At 36.1% G+C, this 24572-nt stretch overlaps 1 protein-coding gene across 4 annotated transcripts in view; it reads left to right on the forward strand.

Annotated features, from left to right (window-relative positions):
* Positions 1-24338, forward strand: part of PRRG1 (proline rich and Gla domain 1) — a 100392-nt gene extending 76054 nt beyond the window's left edge. For all 4 annotated transcript variants that reach the window (XM_084788975.1, XM_084788976.1, XM_084788974.1 and 1 more), the window contains one exon: positions 20789-24338. In XM_084788975.1, coding sequence (XP_084645101.1) covers positions 20789-21274 — 486 coding nt within the window. In that variant the 3' untranslated portion in view covers positions 21275-24338. The remainder of the gene's footprint in view (positions 1-20788) is intronic.
* Positions 24339-24572: the final 234 nt, after the last annotated feature.

Consider the following 24572-nt stretch of genomic DNA (forward strand, 5'->3'; position numbering starts at 1 on the left):
GGTCCTACAAAAAAGAAAAGAAAAGAAAAACAACCACCTTAAATTCTAGTGCTCGAAGCAAAAGCAAAATCTGTTCATAAATTAACAAGCAATTAATCTTCATTGGCGTTGCTGGTTTTATAAGTAGTAGTTTTTGTCATATATGTAATGAATTATGGGTAAGATTTATTTTGCATGGCTGTCTAGTTGTTAAAACAACATTTAACAAACATCCCCTCTTCAGCATAGTCGCTTTAGTTACCTGGTTTCCATGTTTACTTTGCCTGTGTCTGGATTTTCTATTCTAGTTTATCCTCTTGTTTTCAAATGATATGTCTTATGTTCTAATATAAATTAGAATTAGTTCTTCCTTGCTGTGGTATTCTACACTAATTTGTGAACTGTTCTTAACTACCAAAGAGCCTTTTTCATGTAGTTTCTAGTAGTAAATTGTCTAGCATAAGAAAAATACTTCATCAGTATTTTACTGGGAGTTTTTTTATTTTCCATTTTGTACTCCTTCTCAAATAATCTGGCCATGGTAACTAGTAACTTCACCCATGTACTTGTCTCTTTAGATCAAAACCATCTAGGTGACCCTACAGGCTCATGTAAGGCCTCGGTGAATGAAATAGGTCACTGTGGTGTGTCTTCTCTCTGCCCCTTTCTGCTGCCTGCCCACCATGAGGTGAACAGTCTCTGCCACATACTTCTCTTACCATGCTACTCTGCCTGGCCTCAGACTCAAAGCAATGTATCCAACCAGCAATGCTTTGATATCTCTAAAACCATAAGCAAAATTTAATCACCTTCCTTTTTAAATTGTTTCTCTCAAGTATTTGCCACAGTAACAAAATGTGTGATTAATACGTCACCACTACCATCATAAGACTCTTTTTACCTTTTCAATATAATTAAAAACTTTACACTTACTTATTTATTAGTTATTTGAGAATTTTGTACAATGTAGTTATAATCCCTACCTTCCCCATCTTTTCAAAGATCCACCTCCCCTTACCTGCCCACCCCACTGCTTCCTCTTTATTTATTTATTTTGTGGGAAAAGGGAGGGGCACACGCCAGTCGGTCAGAGAACAATTGCACAAGTCAGTTCTCTCTGGCCATCATGTGAGTTCTAAGGCTAGAACTCAGGTCATCCATCAAGCTTGGTGGCAGGCTTATCTACTCAGTCATCTCACTGTTATTTATGTAGTTTTAAAATAGTAGCCTAGAATGACTTTTTGCATTTTCTTAAATATGCATGGTGGTTTATGCCTGTAGATGCAATAATACTCAGGAGGTGAGAAAGATAGTGAATTAAGCCTAGACTATATATAGTGAGTTCCAGGCTAGTCTGGTACATATAAGTAAGAACTGTCTCAAAAACAATACAAAGCAACACACATCTCTTCTCTGTGATGGCTTTAAATCTCCCTCAGTAAAAATCAAAGAATTCAGAATTACTTATAAGGTAAAATTGTTTCCATCCTGTAATCTCATTTACCTACAGAAGAATCTTCACCATATCTCCTTTGACTCCACCACTTACTTATTTGTTCTGTTTCCTTCCTCATAATACGAGCACATGCCCTGTCTTAGGGCTTTGGCAGTTGTTTTCTTTTCCAAATGGGAATGTCTTAAGTTTGCTGATTGCAGTCAGGTCATTGTGCAGTTTCACTTTCTTAATAAAGAAATATTCTTTAACCATCTTATAACCATCTTAAGTTGATGTGTTGTATTTGTTAGTTGTTTGCTTTCTTCTACTCAAGACTGTTTTCCCTATGACAGCACTGTTTCTCATTTGTTTGATCCATAGCTACAAAGTTCTCGCACATAATGTGGGCTAAATAAATACTTGAAAGAGGAAAGAAGCAATTGTAATATTACAAAATACATTTAAAACATCAGAAGAAGTGATTTATGTTTTGTCCATGCGTTAGATGAGAGATGTTGTCTTTAAAATGGATTTTTAAATTAATATTGATTGGTTTATTACCTTCTCAGTAGTTTTAAAAATCTGTCATAAAATTTGTGTAAATGATTAAAACGATAGCATTTCTAGTAGAATATATTGGAAGGCATTTAGATCGAAGTGGTCCTGCCTTCCTTCCTTGCTTCAAGGTAACTCTTTCAAAATGTTTATTACATTCTAAGAAGGCTCCAGAGTAAGAGATAAGAAGAGTAGCTTTTGAGATTTGCTTTCTCCCACACTTATATTTTTGTGTACTAAAAGTTCTTACTTAAAACAGATTTTGTGACACATTCATAATTCTTAAAAGTGGACAATTTGTTACATAGCATTCCCTGGAAATTTTTGTGTAACACTTTCCCAAATTAGTGCACACGGTTAATTATAGATTGAGAGAAAAGACATGCTTAGTGGTCCTCATTTTAAGCATGAAAGTGGGTCAGACTTATTCAGGTGTTACCTGCTCAATAACTACTATGTAGTAAACAGAAGACATATAAAATATATGTTTTATATTTTATCTATGTAAATATATATATATATATATATATATATATATATATATATATATATATATATACACACACACACACATATATCATGGTTGAGGTCTGGTAGAAGTAGCTGAGTTAGACATGAAATTTTATATAAACATTTAGTTCATCTTGTTTGGCAGGGGAGAGGCCTTGCAGATCTGAACCAGAGACTTTCAGAAGCAAGGCAAGCAAGCACTACACTACTGACTACATGCTAGCCTGAAATTTCCAGCACTGCGTTTGTTTGTAGTGCTAAGGATTAAATTTAGTGCCTTCAGGCTAGGAAAATGCTCTAATGAGCCATATTCTATTTACATCTTAAATACGTAGATTTTTGTTTTCTATACATCAATAAAATAGAAGTAGAAACCATTTTCTTAATGTCATTCTCAAACCTCAGAGAATCAGGTAGATCTGATTTGATGTCTCAACTCTGCCACCTACTGACTTGAAAGTACTTGTGCTTTCAAGTAAACATTTCTCCTTTATAGTGGTAATTATTTTTAGGTGTGAGATGTATGTTCTTTATAAAGGCTACAAAAGACAAAGTCTACAATAAATCTATTTCATTCAAGTTGCAGATGCTGTATTGTAGCTATTTTATTTAAGACTCCTTTCTTTTTTTCTGAATTAATATATATGTATATCTCTGTTCTCACCTTGTTTTTTCTGTTACTGTGCTACCACCCCCATCTTCGGTCTCCAAAATCACAGTAGGAATGCTAGGATTACAGATGTGTACCATCACATATAGCTTTCTATGTGGGTGGGACCTAGGGATGAAACTTGATTTACAGGCTTCTGGCTAATGTTTTTACCCATTGAACCATCTCTCTAGCCTCTACCTAGGTTTTCAGGACATTAAGAATCTGCATGCTAGAATTATTAATCTTCATCTACTATGAAGAAAATTGTAGTGATTATTTCAGAACTTTTTTCACAAATAATGTAAGGCTTACTTTGCCTGACACTAAGATAGTTGTCCTCAAACTCCAAAGGATACAGAAATAGTTTATGTGCTAATCAATCTTGTACAGTCTTACCTGGTACTTAGTTCTATGCTTTTTGTTTTTTGTTTTTTATCTCTGTGGCGCTGAGGATTGAATCAGGGCAATTAAGTACACTGAGCAACTACATAGCCCCAGCCTGGAAAAGAAATTAACTCTCTGAAGAGATTATTGATCCTAGAAATGGTACTTAGTGTAGTATCAGAAAGTAAGGACATGCCAAAAGAGGAAAAACAAAAGAAGAGAAACATGACCGAGAGACTTGGCAGTTAGTTTTAAGGAGTCCCAGTGGCTAAAGCTGAGCACTTGGAGCAATGGGATAAATAATATAGTATTGGATTTAACCCAGAGCATAAAATAAATAATCTCAAAATCTGCCTCTAGCTCCATGCTTCCTCCAGCAAAACACTGCCACCAAATGCGGGCCAAGAGTTCAAATACAGGAACTTGTGAAGACACTGCCCTTTCAAACCACTACAATGACTAGTAAGGACTTATTTTTTTTAATTACTTTAAAATATTTTTGAACATCTTTTGGGAGAGAGAAAGCTAATATTTTTCCATTTTTAAACTAGTATTGTGAATGCTAACAATACCAGTGTTTTTTTTTTTTTCCTGGAATTGAAATTTGTGGCTTTTTATTCCCAGTCCACTCCTCAAACACAACATACCATGACATACTCAAAACACAAGGTAGGAGGTCTGGAAGAGAGACAAAAAAAGCCTAATAAAACCAATGCAAAAGAAATACAAAAGTTGAGATTCTCTGCTATCTGAGAAGTGACAACCTGAGGACACCTTCGACACTTAAAATAGGTGTGATGGTAAAATCAATTTTTAGAGAGCTGTCTTTAAATTATGTAAATTAATGAGATTTCCTTATACATCTGGAGTACTGTTTAAAGGAATAGATAAATGATAAAGATGCACTTCTATCTAGTTATTGAACTTCTTTAAAGGTACAGAAATTCCCTTTTTCACTTTGAAAAGTAAGTAGCATTTTAAAGATACAAGCTGGGTATGATGCTGCACATCTTTAATCCCAGCACTTGGAGGCAGAGGCAGGCAGATCTCTGTGAGTTAAAGGCCAGCCTGGCCTAAATACTGAGTCTCAGAACAGCCAGGGCTACACAGAGAAACCCTGTCTTGAAAAACAAAAGTAAATGTGTACTGATAAATAAAATGAGATTAACAAATAAAAGTTATAATTTCTCTAAAACATAGATTATTAGTAGTGTACGCCTAGCATTTGTGGTTCTGGGGGTTGGAACCCACTGTTTATCACAAACCGCCTTTACTGCTATTCTCTGGGCACATGCGTCATATATTAGTTTTTATATTTCAGCTAGTCCGTTCTACTTTGAAGGGCTCTATTTTTAAATGTGTAAACTTATCACAAATGGTATTCAAAATACACCTCCTTAACTTGAAGAGATCTTCGCATCTCTATCCAGAAGGAAAAGGTGCTTTCGCCATCATTTACAGCTTTGCCGCCTGCATTCTACCATCTATTGTGCTCCTTCCATATATTAGAATATCTGTGCTTACTGCAGTTTGATCATTGGTTGCCCTATCAACATCAATTCTGGGGAGAAAAGAAAGCAGTTGCCTGAATTCTATGTCACTGATGAAGAGAACAAACAAAATTGACTGGTAATCTGAAGCCTAGTTCACCACTTCTTCCTGAGAGAACGTCATTAGTAAAAGTGAAAAACATATCTAAGTAGTGGTATGAATCACAACTAGATTAGAGAATATTATTTCTTCTATCTATGTTGAGGTCTTCTCTCTAATTCCTGATGTTGATCATTTGTGTTCATTTTTTCATAATAATGCTGTCTGAAGGCTGAATGCTGGGTCTGTCTGTCTGTCTGTCGGTCTTCCTGCCTGCTTGTCCATAAATCTGTCTGGTATGTGTATCTTATTTTATGTGTGTATCATGTGTCCCTCTGTGTGTAGTATATGTGCATATATGTGCATGTGTCCAGAGAATAGCAGAGATGTTAATAGGCTTGCTCTGTGATTTTCTGCCTTATCCCTTGAGCCAGGGTCTCTTACTGAATCTAAAGCTAGGCTGCCTCCTCTGCCTTCGACAATACTGGGGTTACAGGCACACACCAAATCACATGCAGCGATATCTGGTGTTTTATGTGAGTTCTAAGAATTGGAGCTCAGAAAGCTTGTATAATAAATGCTGTTACTGCCAAGCTTGATCTATCTGTTTTTAATATAACAACCTCTTTATTGATTTTCTCTATTTATATTCCACTAAATGCTGCCTCTATAAAAAGCTATTTTTTATTTTTCTTGAGTTAGATATGTATCGCCTTTCTCATTTTTTGTTCTTTGCAGTAGAAGTTTAATTCTCTGTTTTGAGATGTTATCTTCTCCTTTCTAATATCATACAATTTTAATCCTTTTGAATGTATTTATTTAATCATTTGGAGACTCAATTGTTACTCAAACAAGGACTTTATGTAAGCAGTCCATTTGTACTTGAGCATATGCTTTTATAGAATGTAGGCTAAAATTTCTTCTGTACTTGAATATTATTACTTTCTTTTCATATTCTACCTCTTTATGATCACACAAATAATCAGCCTGTAGTTGCCAGGAAGAGACTCCTGTCGCTTTTAAAGCATGTATCACCTATTCAAAAAACCCCAGGAAACAAAAAAAACACATATTTTTACAAATGTTTAAAATGATAATTGAATTATGGCTAAATACATGAAAATACATATATACACAAAACCGCACACACGGGAAAGGATACCATTATTAGAATTTGTACATTTCGTATAGGGGGATTGTACTCATTAACCTGAAAATGAAAAAAGATATTATAACCAACAAAAAAACTAATACTGAAAGAAAAACAGACAGAACACAGAAAATAGAAGGGAACGTTAAAAACCCTCAATGTCATGTTCTTATAAGGAAGACAATAAAGTTAATATGAAAACTGTCTATGATAATGAACAATAAAGGGCAAGAAAGTACTTAGATGATACAAATACTATAAAAATATTAAATAAAGGTAATTTTAATTATTAAATATTAATTATCTGAATAATAATTGTTAAAATTAATAATGCAAAACTTTGTAAAGTCACAGCCTGCCTCCACCTGCCCCTGACTCCTGATCTCTCTCTTAGAAATGTCACTAGATATTATAGTCACAGAGAAAAACTACCTTTCAATTAAAACTGTATATTAAGTTAATGGAATCACAGAAATTACTACATTTAACAAAATAATTATATTTGGATGGTATTCAGATGACTTGAAAAGAAGACAAAAAGAACAAAAAAGATTGCTGGTGTAGCATAGTTGGCAGTGAGCTTGTCTAGCATGGAGAAAGTCCCAGTTTAGTTCCCAGCATCTCATAAACTATGCACAATGTCGTATGTCTGTGATCTTAGCACTTGGAACATGAAGGCAGTAGGATCAGGAGTTCATTGTGACTACCTGACAGTTTCAAGTCCAGCCTGCGTTACATAAGATCTTGTCTCAAGAAAGTGGGAAGAGGCTGAAGAGATGGCTGAGTGAGCTAGGTAGATGGATCGGGTCAGTGGTTAAAAGCACATATTAACAGTCAGGCGATGATGGCACACGCCTTTAATCCTAGCACTCAGGAGGCAGAAGCAGGTGGATCGCTGTGAGTTTGAAGCCAACCTGGTCTACAAAGTGAGTCGCAGACAGTCAAGGCTACACAGAGAAACCCTGTCTCAAAAAACCACAAACCAAAAACCAAAAACCAAAAACAAACAAACAAACAAAAAAAAAAAAAACCAAAGAGCACATAGTAACATTTGTAGGTTTGGCTTCCTAGCATCCACAAGGTGGCTCACAGTCATTTGTAACTCCAGTTCCACACCATCTGACAAATACTCTCTCCCAGGTACCAGATGTATACGTAATTATATACGTTCATATGTATTATATGAACAATCCTTATGATCATACAAGTAATATCCACACTTGTACTAAATACATTTAAATAGTTGTTCTTTGGGGCTGGAGAGATAGCTCAGCAGCTAGTAACACTGGCTGCGTTTCCAAAGGACTTGGGTTGATTGCTAGAACACATCCTAACTTTAATTCCAGGAGACTGGATGGCCTCAATGTGTACTGCATGCATGTGGTGGTTCACAGACGTACATGTATGCAAAATATGCATATAAATAAAAATTAATAAGTAAAAAGAAACCAGGGGTATTTTCAGATGATTTACTAAAAATCATTGTATTTTATAATAACTTAAACATATTAATACGTTAGTATATGTATGCTATGGCCCACTGCTCTTATGGAAGTCAGAAAACACTTTTCTCCTTTCATATGTGCCCTGGTGGGTGAACTCAGACCATAAAGCTTGATGTGCATCACTTTCATCATCTGAACCATCTCTCTAGCTCCAATACTGTAATACTGTATCCATATTGCTACAGAAATTAGCACTCACACCCTTAACCTCTGACCCTTCCGTCTCAACACAGACAGTTGACTCCTCATACAACCCTTAGACCTTTGACCCTTATCCTTTAATGGACAGTATTCCCCTCTTGCTACCATTACTTCTTTCCAGTGTTGCCTCAGACTTGGCTCAGACAAGCCAGGAGCCCTCATTCTCAGGTTATCCCAACAGCCAAAATTGGATTCCCACACCAACTTTGCCAGCGCTAACGCCACCACCACCCTCTGTGCACTTCCAGAGCAAGTGTTGCCTACCCACTGCTGCTCTTGCCATCCACCCTGACTGTTGCCACATCCTCTCAAGTGCAACAGAACTACCATCCCGACTGCGAGGCCACCATCAACATCCACATCCATTTACAGTTCTACATCTCCAACATCTGTCTGTCCATGGCTGCCTTCTGTGACCGTGGAGGTTTGAACCAGAAGCACTTGACTCGCCTTTTCCTAAGCAAGTCGCATGAATGGTCTGCACTCACAGAGATGTTCCTGACTCTTCAGAATGAGCGTGGAGGCCACATCTCCTTCAGTGACATTGAAACACCAGACTCTGATGATTGGGTTGATGGCCTCGCATCCATGGAATGTGCCTTCCATGTGGAGATAAGCATCAATGAAAGCTTCCTGGATTTGTACCAGGTGGCTTCTAGTAGAGGTGATGCCCAGCTTTGCAGCTTTCTACCACTGTCTGCAGCCTCATTTCAGGGTCATACAAGAAATGTTCATCCTTGTGTCCAACCTGCTCCAGGTGGGGACTAGGAAGGGTGATGTTTTTGACTGTCTTTTCAGCCAGCTCCCCCTGGCTGACAACAGCTCAAGTAATTGAGTGGTTATTGTCCCTGGGTCACCAGGCTGAGTACCCATATTGCCCTTAGAGCAAATTCAATAGTTTTTCCTTTCAGTTTGACAACTGCTTTCTATAATTGCTTTTGTTTTCAGTAAAATGAGTGTCCACTTGACGCATTTATGCAAAATTCTCACCTTTAATGAATAAGGTCAGATACCCGTAGTGCAGATATCTAGGAGTCTCCACATACTCATGCCTTCATCCTCTTACAGCCTTGATCTTTAAAGAATCAGTAGAGGGGGCATTCTGTGGCCGCTGCATTGCCAAGTTAGCCTTCTTATAAAGGATGTGAGTGTGGAGGCTAAAGGAGGAATGGGTGTGATTGGGTACATGGCCTGGGGCTTCGTTGTCTGGGCCTAGTACAAGTATAAATGAGAGATTGTCTCTGGGATCCAAAAAGAAGAAATGAAATGGAAAAAAGATTAAATAAAAGAACCTTAGGCAACTAACTGGGTGCAGTGGCACATACCTGTAATCCCAGCACTTAGGGAGGTAGAGGCAGGTGGATCACTGTGAATTCAAGGCCAGTTCCATATGCAAATGGCAATACACCGCTTTCTCCTACATATTAGGAAAAACAATTATCTATTTGTATTATAAAACCATCAGTTGATTGTGGATCCTTTTGTTTCTGTATTTTCCAAGAACATTTTGCTCTTGTGGTCTATTCACAGATTGCTGGGGAAAAGTCTCACTTTACCTGCTTGTCTTCAGTATAATCTTAAGTAAATTCATTGACATCTCTGCCTCTGTTTTCCTCCTATGTAAGACAAGGATAATGAAAGCATTAATCCCTTTTCATTATGAATATTATGTGTGTAAATACATAATCGAGTACATAATACCTAGTATATAATACACAGTCCTTCCTGTATTACCTATCCATCACCATGACAGCCAATGTCATTTTACATTCACTTTAGATTGCTTTCTGGTACTCAGGCTTTAAGGAATGGAGTACAAATCCCATATTTTGTTACTGGAGATCTCTCTTGTGTTAAAACTAATCAGGATATAAAGTAAATAAATGAATTAATTAATTTTAAAATGATCACTGCACATTTAAAAGGAGAAATTCTTAGCTGTTGCTTTGTCAGGAAAATTGCTGCCTTTCCTCTTCTTGAGTTGAAGAACAAAAAGTTGCAGTGTTCACCCAGGTCTTTTTGGACTTAAAACACACAGGAGTTAGATGATCATGGTTGAGAAGCAAATGAGCAAAAGGGACCACATTAAAGTTACTAATATCAGCCAGGCAGAGGCAGGTGGATCTCTGAGTTTGAGTCCAGCCTGGTCTACAGAGTGAGTTTCAGGATAGCCAAGGCTTCAAAGTAAAGACCTGTTCCCCCAAACCAGAAAAACTCTACTAACATCATCATAAATAAAATTGATAGTTTACTATAGGCTTCAGCATAGAGCTTTTTTAACTATTCTGTACATATGAGTCACCTAAGGAAATATCATTGCCTAGGTCACTATCAGACTGAATGTCTTAGTGTCTGGGCTACGGCATTGGTTGGCAGGCATTGAAAGCTGGGGTTTGTATCATATGATTCAGAGAATGGTCTGTGGCCTAGCATCAACCATCCAGCCTCATAGCTTGTTTGCAATGCAAACTCTAGAGCCCCATCTTCCTGAATTAGAATCTACATCTTAACAAATCACTTTGGAGTTATGAGTATGTACCTTGTGTTAATAAAGTATTCTTTAGCACCCTGATCATCAGACATGGCTATATCTTGAGATAGCATAGAATGCTGAAAAATAGGAGTGCTCAAATGATTTATGTAGTCATGGTCTCATGTACACACTGGACCAGTCACTAAAAATGTAGTTCAATAACAATTGGATTAGAAAATGTCCTAGAAAACTAAAAAAAATCTACTTTTCATTTATGCATACACATACAAGCACAAAATATACATACTTTTACATCATTCTGTTTTGTAAACAGTTTGGCAACTTGTTTGTTTTATCATTAATTTGAGCTGGAAAAATATGACCTAGAAGCCAAATACAGCCCATCTGTTCTTGCAAATAAATTTCAAAAGATCAGATGCATGGCCATTTGTTAAAATATGTGTCCCTCTGTGTTTCTACATCAAAGGTAAAGTCACGAAGACAGAGGCATTATGTCCTACAAAATCTAAAACACTGACTTTATTAATGGGGAATGTTTGCTGATACAGGCTTTTTAAGGTGTATTTTTCTTTATGTGTAGTGCATTTATATCTGTTCATCACTTACATGCCAAACCCCTGGAGGCTGGAAGAGGATGCCAGATCTGCTGTAACTGCAATTACAGTTAACTGCCTTGAGTGTGCTGGGAACCTAACCCAAGTCCTCTGCAAGATCATAAATTGCTGCTAACTGCTGAGCCATGTTTTTACCCCTTGCTGATACTATTTTGTAGTAACTTGTAATAGTATATAAATTTATCTACATCCAAATAATTCTCAAAATGTTCAGCTGTTTTTTTATGACTTTGAGGTGCTCACATTTATTTGTTTAATGATTTCTCTATCTTAAGTATTATCGGGCAGAAAGAAAAGCAGTATATTCTGGACATTTACCACTCAATTTCATGTTTTCAGCCATTTAAAAGGATGGTGTACACTTGACTACTTACCTATATGAGTTATTTTCCATGGAAATGACAAAACATACCAGATAGAAATAGTGTAAAAGGGGAAAGTTCATTTTGGCTTATGGTTTTATAGTCAGTCATGGCAAGAAATACTTGGTAGTAGGCATTATAGTGGAGGCTTTTTACAACACAGCACACCAGGAAGCAGAGAGTGAAGGGAGAAAAAAGTACCTGATATAAATTTCAAAGGCTCATTCTTTTTAAAATTTATTTTATTATGTTTCTTTCTTAATATATACATTTATATTATTACACATGAATAAAATGAGCTACATACAGCAGGAAGAACCATGAGACAATCATGAATTATATAAATGTTACATTCATAGTGATTTGACTATTTCCATTTGTCAAACTTGAAGAAAGCATTGTTCCTATCTTGTTGGGTCTAAATTCCTGAATGAAAAATCAATATCTATCATAGCTCATCTCTATTCATTTAAATCATCTATCTTGATCTAAAAACATCTTATCCCCTAATCAACTAAACTTGATTGTAAAATTAAACTATCTGGTCTTCAACACCATCAGAGACCTGAGAATGAATAAAACTTAAATACCTGAGTGAACCGGAAGTGCAGATTAGCAGCTTCCAAAATCAAAAAATGACTGAGACAGTTTTCTACCTGAATAGTCACCCAATACTCTCTATAACATTGGAGCATCATCTTTGGCCTTCTAACCCAACATATCTGACAGACATATTTGTGAGGCAGGAACTCTTGAGGACTTGCTTACCGTGTCTTGGCAGAGTTTGGCTGTTGATTCTGCCTGCATCCAAGCTTGCCCTTTTTTAGGCAGAATTCTATCTGTGGCAGAAATGAGGACATTTTGCCCAGTGGCTGGTTTGTCACATGTGAAGCCATCTCCATAAGGAGGTTCTTAGATACTCATCATCCTCTTTTAGGTTAGCTGGGTGTTACCAGGAGTTAGCTTGTCTGGTCAAATAATCTTTAAAATAATAAAAACATCTTTAAATGCCATATTCTGTACCTCTCTGATGCTTTTGAAGACCTTATTTAACTGTTTTACCTTATAAATCTATAGAATCATATCTGTCAGACCTAGGATATATATTCTTGTGATAAAATTGGACTAGTATTTGACATGACCATGATTTGCATCAATATACAAACTTACATTCCAATGAATTAAAAAATAACCTTCTTTGTGAGTAACAGTTAAGGCCTTGAGTTAAGGAGTAGGTTCAATCACCTATCTTTTATTCTATCCTCCCTCTATATCCCCTCTTCTTTCTTTTCAGCTTTATCTCCTTACCTATGAAAGAAAGATAAAGGAAAAGGGAGACATCCCTGAGTCAAACCTAGTTTTCTCCCAGTATGAGACCAATAATAACTTATAACCACCTCCCAATGAAAATAAGCATCTGTAGACCAAGAGAGCAAACAGAAACCTACCCAACCACCTGTAGAGGAAATGGGACATTGTTCTCTTAAGGTTTCTTCAATGACTAATGAATCCCAGTTAGACTCCACTTCCTGAAATGTTCCAGCAGATCATTGGCCAGTATATTAGTACTTTCTTATTACTGCAACCTAACAAGCTGAGCATAGTGGCACATACCTTAAATCCCAGACAGAACAGCTTAGTAGGTGGGAGTAATAAACTGATGTGAAAGCCTCCACTATAATGCTCACACTTAAGGAAGAAATAGTTTATTTTACCTTATGGTTTATTTTACCTTACGGTTTGTGTGGAGAAGGCATGGTGGCCACAGTGATTCTATCTGTGGTGGCAGGAATGTTAGGAGCTGGTTTTATTGCATGTATAGCCAGGAGATAGGGAAATATATATGATGCTGATATCCATCTGACTTCCTCTTTTTCTTTTTTCTTCAGTCTGGTACTCTAGCCAGTGAATTAGAGCTTTCAGTATTCATCATAGGCATTTCTTCCATAATTAAACGTCCCTGAAAATACCCTCAGGCACACCCAAAAGTATGTCTCCTAAGTGATTCTAAATCTAACAAGCTTGACTAATCTAAAGATCTAAACCATAACAGTTAAGCAACAAACATTCAAAGTATTAGCCATTGGGAATTAGTTCGGTTTTAAACTGTAGCATTATAAAGTAGCCATTTTATTTCTTCCATGCTAAGTCAATATTGATTTAGAGGCAGTGACAGTATGTCCAGTTCCAACCAATAAATCAAAATCAGTCTACACTGAGCGTGAGAAGCATGTCTCTTCAAGATACTTGCTTTATTTATTTGTCCTACTTCTAAGTGACCATGCATGAAGAAAATGTTCTAAAGTACTAAGCCATCTCTCAGCCCTCTTACACATGCTTCTTTTGCAAGAAAGGATTATATTAAATGCTTCAGGCTTACTATTATACACTAAACATAAAGGAAACATTTAATTTTTCAGGAGATGGCCAAATTGGTTTATAATACATTACACGTTCATTCAGATTGCTTCTTAATTTGCTCAGATTCCAGGCCTCTTGGCTGAAAATTTACAAGTTAAAAGTTTATTATTATGTATCCACTCTGGGCCTTCATTTCCTCACTTGAAATATGGGTATGAAATAGTACCTACAGTATTGGTTGTATGGAATACTTTTACTATATTTAAAATGAAAAATATGTTTAAAAAATCAACTTTTTGCCTAAAAGTTCTTTTTTCCCTCAAAATAAAAGTTTGATTGCTTTTCTGTAACTTTTCTAATTCAAACAATATTAGCCCATGGATATTTAAGCTCCCATCGTATCAAAAAAAAATCAACAAATTGAATTGTACAGGCTGCATATATTTAAATGACTCATTTTCTTTGTCTTTACTTTCTTGCTTACTTTTAAGTTTTGTGTATTTTATGTATATGGATTTTTTTCTACATGCCCTGTGTGTGTGTACCTTGCACTTATGGAAGCCAGAGGAGGAAACTGACTCTTCTGGTTGTGGTCCACTATATAGGTGCTGAGAACAGAACCCAGACCTGTTGTAAGAGTAACAAATGCTCTTTACCACTGAGCTATCTCTTCAACTCATTTTCATGCACAATGGTAATGCTTAATTATTCCAAAGTCATTTAGATCTTGATTTAAAACACATTTTATTGCTTTTTATCTTGAAATCATATTTTTTAAATATTTATTTATTATGTATACAGTGCTCTGCCTGAACATACACCTGCAGGACAGAAGAGGGCATCAGATCACATTATAGATGGTTGTGAGTCACCGTGTGGTTGCTGGGAATTGAACTCAGGACCTCAGGAGGAGCCGTCAGTGCCCTTAACCTCTGAGCCATCTCTCCAGCCCTTGAAATCATGTTTGCATATTACATTCATCGATAAGGTGAAAATGAAACAGGATGTGATAATCTAGGAAGATGGTAACATTTCACATAAAGATAAAAAACCTATTCTGAATATATTCAAAATGTTTTAAATGGTATATACCAAAATATTAATAATGCTTATGTCTCTGTCATGACATTGCAAGTGATTTGTTTCCCTTTTTAGCTGTTTCTGCAGTAGCAACACTTTATAGAATTAAAATATGTATTCTGAATGTCATTTTATGTAATGAAAAATTGCACTTATAAAACTGTACAAATAATGTACAATATTTAAAGCATAGGATGTTTGTTTTTGTTTTTAAAACTCTATGTGAGACAATAGCTTGCCTAGCATGTGTTAGGGTCCTGTGGACCAGCCCTAACACTAAACCCTAGACTTTATATCCATACGTTTTATGAGTTTTTATTTGTGATTTATAATAATATTAATACAAGTGAAGTAAGAATCATTTGATAATGTTAGAATACTTTTATCATCCTAATCCTAAAATAAATGCTATTTCTGGATATCTGGAACATATTTTTTCTTTTTTAATTTCTTTTTTGAGAGAGAGGAAGAGAGGGAGGGGAGGGAGGGAGAGAAGAGGAGAGAGAGCGGGGTTAGGGGAAAAAGAAAGAGTGTGTGTGTGTCTCAGTGTCGTCCAGGCTGGCCTGGCACTCAGGCTGGCCTTAAACTCACAAAAATCTTACTCCCTCTGTTCCTGGAGTCCTGAGATTAAAGATGTGCATCACCAGCAATCATGCCCAGATAGTTTCTCTGTATAACAGGACTCTGGCTGTCTTGGACTCCCTTTATACACCAGGCTGGCCTTGAACTCACAGAGATCTGCCTGCCTCTGCCTCCTGAATGCTATGATTAAAGGCATGTGCCATCACACTTAGCCCTGTAATCATTTTTTTAACCGTAGGGCTTCCCTCTTCATTTTCTATTATTTGTTTGTTTGTTCTGTCTTTGTTTTGTGTGTCTCAAGTGACTTGCCTACATGTCTATTTGGAAACCACTTGTGTGCAGTGCCCAAGGAGGCCAGTAGAAGGTGATGGATCTCCTGGAATTGGAGTTATGGACTATTGTGAGCTACCATGGGTTAATAGGAACTTAATTTAGGTCCTCTGAAAGAGCAGCAGGTGCTCTTAATTCCAGAGCCATGTCTTCAGCCTCCAGATTAAGAACTGTTTTGGATGCATTTATTTTGTATGTATGAATGTTTTCCCTATATGTGTATGTGTGTTTCATATGTATGCCTGGTGCTCTCCGTGTTCACAAGAAGGTATCAGACACCCTGAAACTGGAGTCAGCATTGGTTTTGAGCCACCATATGAGTACTAGGAACTAAGCCCAGGTCCCCCGTAAGAGCAACAAATGCTCTTAACCATTGAGCTGAGTTTCCAGTCTCCTTCCTGATTTCTTAAAGTGAAATTAGTATGAGTATTTACACAACATTTATCAGGAAATATAATATTCTTCATTGTGTATCCAACTTAATCTTAGAATCACAAAAGTTTGCATTAATCCTACACCTTAGAGAAGATATCATTTTAAATTGTTATGTCTACAAGTACTTTAAGCGCTGTATGGGTGTAAGATTGTAGATGCTCTAGTTTTAGAGCCCAGAATTCTACTTTGGAAGATTTGGTATTTTATGCACATGCTATAATAATATACCCAGGGTATATTTGAGTTTGAAACCCAGATAGATCTTGTATTGGGAACAGAACACATCTTCAGTTCCCTCTTCCTTCTTTTAAATTATTTTTCTTCAAATTTCTTCTCTGTGACAACTCAAAAGTCACCAGCATAAAATAGAATGAACAAAAAAATATCACTTGGATATGAAGTATCCATCAGCTTGATCCCCAGCTGGTAGAGCCAATCATAAAGACATGATTAAGGGACAGTAAGATAGCTCAGTAGAGAAAGGTATTTGCTGCCCAGCATCATGACATGAATTCCACCCCCAGGGCTCACATGATACAAGGAGAGAACTGACCTATAAAGGTTGTCCTCTGACTTCACATATGCTGTGGCATACACACACACACACACACACACACACACACACACACACACACACACACAACACAAATGATTTTTTAAAAGGAATGACTGGGGTTTTTAAAGACCTTATATTTCTATAGAGTCATATCTATCTGCTGCACCTAAGATGTATATTCTTGTGATAAAAGTAGACTAGCAATTGACATGACCATGATTTAATCTACTAACATTTAATTTTTATAACTTGTTTGTCGTAAACAGCTAGCTATATCACGTTTAAAGCATTGGAAGTAAACCTTGTATTATAATTGAGTTATATGGGTACACTAACCCATATGAGAGAGAGAAAGAGAGAGAGAGAGAGAGAGAGAGAGAGAGAGAGAGAGAGAGAGAGAGAGGAATAATCTTATATTTGGATTCTATACCACTGTATCTAGAACTTATTTTGCATCTATATATAAAATTCTATACCAGTGAATTAAAAATATCTTCTGAGTGACAAATGAGGCATTAAGTTTAGGAGTAGATTCACTAACCTACTTTTTTGTGCTATCTTCCCTATATATTTCTGTATGTTTTTATTACTTTAAAGATTCATTGACAATGTGACAGGTTAAGTCCTGGCAACAACCAGCCTACCTCAAAGAGGATGATGAGCATCAAAGAACCTCCTTATGGAGATAGCTTCAAATGTGGCAAACAAACCACTGGGCAAAAGGTCCTCATTTCTACCTCAGAATTCTGCCTTTAAAAAAGGGCAAGCTTGGATACAGGCAGAGTTGACAGCCAAACTCTGCCAAGACAGGGTAAGCAAATCTTCAATAGTTCCTGCCTCACAAACATATCTGTCAGCTATATTGGGCCAGGAGGCTGAAGAAGATGCTCCAACGTTATAGAGAGTTTTGGGTGACTATTCAGGTAGAAAACTGTCTCTGTCATCTTTTCATTTGGAAAGCGACTAACCTGCACTCCCAGCAAACTCAGATAATTAAGTTTATTCCTTCTTAAGTCTCTGAGGGAATTGAAGACCAGGTAGCTTAGTTTTACAATGAAGCTTAATTGTTTAGGGTTTAAGATGTTTTTAGGTCTAGATAGGTGTTCTAAGTTGATAATGACAAGATGTGATGGAGACTGATTTACATTCAGAATTTTAGATGCACCAAGATAGGAAAGATGTCTTCTTCAAGGCTGTCAAATACAAATAGCCAAAACACTAAGAATGTAACATTTATATAATTCCTGATTGTGTCATGGTTCTTCTTGCTATAGGCAATCTATTTTATATATGTGTAATAATATAAATGTATACGTAAAAAATTAAATTTAAAAAAAAAAGAAATGACTGGATCATCAGGCTTCTGACCTAATCAGTGCAGTGATCTGTTGGTGCATTCATATTATTGGAAGATGGTGGAACTTTTAGGAGGTAGAACTCTATAGGAGGACATAGGTCTCTCAGGCAAGCATATTCTTGGGTGCTATATTTTGTGCTGGGTATTTGCTTCTCAGTGCTATAGAGTGAGAAACTCTGTAGCACCATACCTGTCATTTTAATGTACTGCCTCACTGCAGGCCCAGAGATAATGGAACCAGTGATAATGGACTGAAGGCTAGGAAACCAAAAACCACCACCACACCCCCTCCCTGGAAAAAAAAAAAAAAACAACCAACCAAACAAGCAGCTAAAACCTCTCCCTCTTTTAAATTAGTTTTCTTTGAATTTCTTCTCTATGACAACACAAAAGTGACCAGCACAAAAAAGAAGGAAGAAGATAAGGACAAGGGAAGGAGTCAATGCTATTAAAGGTGGTCCCTGTATCAAACTATTGAGTATATTAGTCATTTTGAAGCAAAGGCTTAAATAGACATAAAGTCAATTATAACCATTAGTATTTAGAGTTTATATATAAAATCTTAACTAAGTGTACTATATGTGCTATTTCATTTAATGTTTAGATACTTTTTATTACCCCCACTTTACAGGTAAAGAAATTAAGGCTCAAGAAGAAATATGATCATTTATAATTACATCAAGTTTCATTTGTATCTTAGAAATATTTCCCAACAAACATTAAAGTTTAAATACTAGATACTCTTTTCACTTGAAATTTACAGTCTAAAGGGGAGTGCTCCTCCCCCACCTTCTGGCCACTGCCTATCAGGTCTTATCAGGATAGCCTGCTTTCCCCCCCCACCCCCCCACCCCCGCTCTGTGTGCCCATAGGGCCACTCCACCAAGGGAAAGTGATCAAATAGGGGGCACCAGAGTTCATATCAGTGGCAGTCCCTGGTCCCTCCCCATACCCTACACACGTGGAGAATTTGCTACATCTGAACAGGGGTCTAGGGTTTCTGTATACATTATCCTTGGTGCATCAGTTTGTACAGGCTCCCCTGCATCCAGATCCACTGAGGGGAGGGAAATAGGGCAGAAGAGGGAGGGAGGGCGGGAATGGGAAGATATGATTGAGGAGATAACAATTGGGTTGTAATGTGAATAAATTATAATAATAAATAAAAAAGGAAAAATAAGAAAATCAAAACAAACAAAAAAGAAACTTACAGTCTAGGTTCCTGAGTACAGTGACATGCTTTCTTTACCACCCGGATGCCTCTTGTGGGAATAATATGTATTTTTTTCACAGTTAACATCTGGATATAAAGCATTATAAGTTGGTAAGAGGGTTTAGGAGGGGTGTTTGTTGGATGTTTGGTATCAAAGGCCTGCAGCAGCTTTAACCAGCACCTATTATTAATCATTATGGGACTATATAATGAGAATCTCAGATTTGGATATACAGAGTGACCATTCATAATCATATGTATGTATGTGCTTACATTTATATGCATGTCTGAATGGCAAGTACTATAACACATGTCCAACCCTTTGGCTTATAATTGTAAAGGCAAATAATTTGATATTATCTTTAAAAGATAAAAACTCAGTTCTTTTGTTAGTTTCATTGATTATTTTTGTTTTTAGGAGACAGGGTTTCCCTGTGTAACAGCCCTGGCTGTTCTGGAGCTCTGTAGACCAGGCTGATCTTGAACACACAGAGATCCACCTGCCTGAAAACTCAGTTTTTGTCTTTTATTTTGTACGTGTGTGTGTGTGTGTGTGTGTGTGTGTGTGTGTGTGTGTGTGTGTGTGTGTACAAATTCTTTGTGTAGAGGTGTGCTAGGGATTGAACCCAGGTCCTCATGCTTGCATGACAAGCACTTTATCTACTGAAACATCTTCTTTCTCCTCTAATTTTCCCTCTAAAACCCCATAGCTATACTTTGATTCTCTTCTGAGTGTATAAATCATACTTTTAAAATGTCATAGCTAAAATTATAAATAACTAAGTTTTTGTTTGTTTCAGACAGGGTTTCTCTGTGTAGCCTGGCTGTCTTTGAACTCACTCTGTAGACTATGGTAGCCTCAAACTCAGAGATTACCTGCCTCTGTCTCCCTGAGTGCTGTGATTAAAGGTGTGTGCCACCATGCCCAGCCTAGCTCTAAGTCTTAAAGAGCTTTGAATTATGACTTTTGTAGGCAGCACTCAATGAATGAATGTGATGATCTATCCATAATTTCTGACTAACGATGGTTTCACTTAGAATTTTCCAACTTTACAGTGATGTATTTTAGTTTTTGAATTTTAGCTTTTCCTTGTCTAACACTGCATAGTAAATCACTTTTTATGGAGGGTGGTGAGCACCAAAGAACGGCAGCTGTGAAACCACAAGAGACCTGAAACTGCAGTGTACTGAGACATAGGCTATGATACTTGATACTTAGGTTTATTAAATGTAGCAAATTAATGGTGTTTTCACTTGACAATCAGTTTCTTTGAGATTACCTCCATTGTAATGAGGAGCTTCAATATTTGTTATTTACTGTATCAAAAATAAGGTTATGTCACTTGAACTAACACATCTGATTCTGATTTTTGTTAATATCTTAACACAAGTATTTGATCATACTTACCATGTTTTGACCATTATGATTTTTTTTATTTATAGAGAGAGTTTTGGAGCACCTACACAAAAGCACAACAAGGAGAGACCAACAGAGGAAGTGACTGGTTCCAGTTTTATCTTACTTTTCCATTAATCTTTGGCCTCTTCATTATTCTCCTTATCATCTTCTTAATCTGGAGATGCTTTCTAAGAAACAAAACCCGGAGACAGAGAGTGACTGAAAGCCACCTTCCCTTCCCTCCACATCTTAACATTATTACTCCACCTCCTCCATCAGATGAAGTCTTTGATAGCAGTGGATTGTCTCCAGGCTTTTTGGAATACGTTGTTGGGCGCTCCGATTCAGTCTCCACTCGTCTTTCCAACTGTGATCCCCCACCAACCTATGAGGAAGCCACTGGCCAGGTGACCCTGAGAAGGAGTGAAACAGAACCTCATCTAGACCCACCACCAGAATATGAGGACATAGTCAACTCCAGTTCAGCTAGTGCCATTGCTATGAGGCCTGTGGTCACCACCATCAAATGAAGCTGCAAACTTGATTTTACTCTAATCATTTCTAAAATACTAATGGAAGAACTTTCTGGCGCACTTTACCACTACATAAATGTGCATTGACTTATTAGACTCTAACAGCATACCGCTTCACATTTACTGGTTTGCTTTACCTTTACTTTTGTTTCTTATTATAAAAATCATTATCTCTGTTCATTTGTACAAGAGGAAACATGAAGGAAAGACATACCAGTGATAGTCTTTATGAGCTGTGATGACATATACATGTGTGTACAAATATGTATGTGTGTATATACACACATACATATGTGCACCATCCAGTTTTTGTATAACTAACTTCTACCACACTACCCATAAAAGACAGCATTACTTACCAAAATTGAAAAGTAGGGGGCACAAACAGTTTATGTGATAGTCAGCAACATGCATGTTTTCTAATTATAGATGTTGGTTAATATCCTGTTTCTTCTTTCATGAAAGAAAGAATATGCATGGATCCATCTTCAGTTTTTAGAGATATCTCACAGGGAGACAGAGAGAGCAAATAGTGTTCACAAGATGCACTTGATCGTAGTATGTAACAAGGAAACCACTTATCATTAAGGCATTCAGCCTTTTTTTGTGCTAGGGTTTTTCTTCCTGGCTGATTACCACATAGTGTCCCTTTAAAATTTGCCTAGCATCTTTGAATGTTTCATGCCACTCATATTAATATTTTCTTTGCAAGTATTTCTAGGTAGTGGAATAATGTTTGTGTTGATGACAGGGAGTAGGTACTCACTACTCCATTGCTCATTGTGTGGTGGGCAATATTTTTATACTAATTGTTATTTTCTCGTTGCTACTATAAACTCTTCATATACTCAAGAATTTAAAACCAATTTTTTAATTGTTTAATGTTTTGTACAGGCAGAAATCTAATTGCTAAAATTATTAATACACAATTTTCCATTCAGTTATAAGCTGTGACTTTTGTGTTGCTGTTGAGTAGATTCAGACAAAATCGAGTTTAGTCCCAGATAGATCTCATTATTTTTGCTGTTTTATAGTCTATTCATTTTTATCTGCAGTTTTACTTCTTTCCCTTGGAGTAGAGGGAACAGGTTGTGAATGAACTTCCAAAATAAACTACTTCAGAAAAATTTACAGGACAAATGAGATGGCATGTGCACACATAATTTTTATGGTATGAAGAACTATTCAAATGTAAGATCCTAATGTTATTATTGGGCTCTAGGGGGACATTTCTCCCTGTTTCCCTAGCTTTGATCAGAGCTTTTACATAACAAGAAATAGAGCAGGCTACTTCACAAAGAGCTAATATTGTCCTACTCTCAGTGTATGGACTGTAACTTACCTTCACACATATTCTGGACTGTAATAAAGCTGTGCCAATTTAAGTATATTTGCCAGTGCTGCATAGAATGAAGGAAGGAATGCTGGAAATTACACTAATATACCTGAATTAGTTAATAGGTCTGATAGATTTTTTTAAAGTATTGTGTCTTGATAACAGTCTCAGTTTGATATTATTGATTTGATTTTTTTCTCAACTGTATGATGATTTTACTTTGTAATTAAATCTGAAGTTGGAGATGTTTGATACAATGTACAAGAGGAGCTATAGGTTGTTTGTAACTGAAAATTCAATATTATTTTGTGGGGAATTTTTTGTGTGTCTGTGTGTATGTAATATTAGGCTTTCGGTGACACCAACAATTTTCAAATTGTGGCCCATAGACCCCAGGAGTTCTCTGACAGCCCTGGAATCTGTAAAATCAAAATATTTTCATCCTATCTGAAGACATTATTTGTCCCATTATTCTAATTCTTTCAAAATAGAATTGAATGGTGAAAATTAATACAGTCATCCCATACATCTTTTATAAATGAAAATGTAGCTATTTTTCATAAAGTCATTTGTATTTGCATATATTTTTAATTTTTAGATGACTTAGTACTTTAATTTTTTTCAGTTCACTTCTAACATGTTAAATATTGATAGATGTAAATCTCAAAGACGAAAGTTCTTTGGAATCTATATTCCCCCAACAGTGTGAATGGGGATCCAGAAACCAAAATTTTAAGAACTACAGAATTAGACAAAAAAAAAAAAATCATGTCACTAAGTTAGGTTTTTGTTCTTGTAACATTATTTTACATTTTGAAGTCTGAATATTGAGTTTAACACTTCCTGAACTGAAATAAAAGAATGAATGATGTTTCTTGAAATAAGCTAAATGTTTAAATTGATCAGTAACGACAGCGGTTTAGATTATTGGTCAGAGAAAATTACTTCATAGTAATAGCTGCAGTAACCATAAATTTCATGGCAGCTTTTCTATGATAACAAAATACTATTTTCTTCATGAAATTTTATTTTATAGTTTTTTGTTGTTGTTGTTGTACTTGAGTGCGGTTTAGGTTTCATACTTCACAAAGCCCCTTTGCTAGCCCTTCTGGTTTTATAAACTTAGTTTCTTAACATTTATTATAATTAAGGGCCTTATCTGAAATAAAAGATATTTTTATGCTTTGCCTTTCCTACCTGATTGATACTGCCTTTGATCGTTTTTAATAAAGATTTATTTTTGAAGAATATACTTAATACCTTTCTAAGCGGTAAGTAAATAGAATTAAACAGTTTATATTTAAATAAAAGAAACTGCTCAAGGTTCCTCCCGTAGAATGATTTTTCAAACCTCCACCTACAATGCTTATGTCTGGAATCCTTGAAATGGCACTTTTTACTTTTCCTACTCTAAATGTCACAATAAATTATATATGTTTTAAATAAATAAGATGATTGCTTCTTTTCCTGTTGACCAATTAACAAGGAGATGTTCTGTTTGTTGATTGCTAGGTAACTTTTCCAGATCAATGATCTCATCCAGTAACTACCAAGGTGGCTTTTACTTAGTTCTGTGTAAATAGCATGTGTTCTCTTACAGTACTTCACATTTTCAAAAGCTGGGTTTACATTAAATTATGGTATTTAACTTTTTATGTTTATACTAGATACAATCTTATGTTTCTGTTTTTGGTATGCTAAATAAAGGTATTTTTAAACCCAAGAGATTATTTTTCTGTCATATATTAATCATTTGATTAAGTGGTAAAAATACTACATAAACTCTTATTAGTTACTTACTTTTAAGTAGGTAAAATTGTTGCATTATTTCTTATTAATTTGTAGAATATCACTGTATAGAAATCAGAAATAATCTAGTGAAATCTTCAGTTTCCTCAGCATTAAAAAATTTCTATACTACTTTTTCACATGCAAATCCTGACATGGCAATGGATGGTT

Source organism: Acomys minous, assembly GCF_964271855.1.
Source record: "Acomys minous genome assembly, chromosome: 7".
NCBI lineage: Eukaryota > Metazoa > Chordata > Mammalia > Rodentia > Muridae > Acomys > Acomys minous.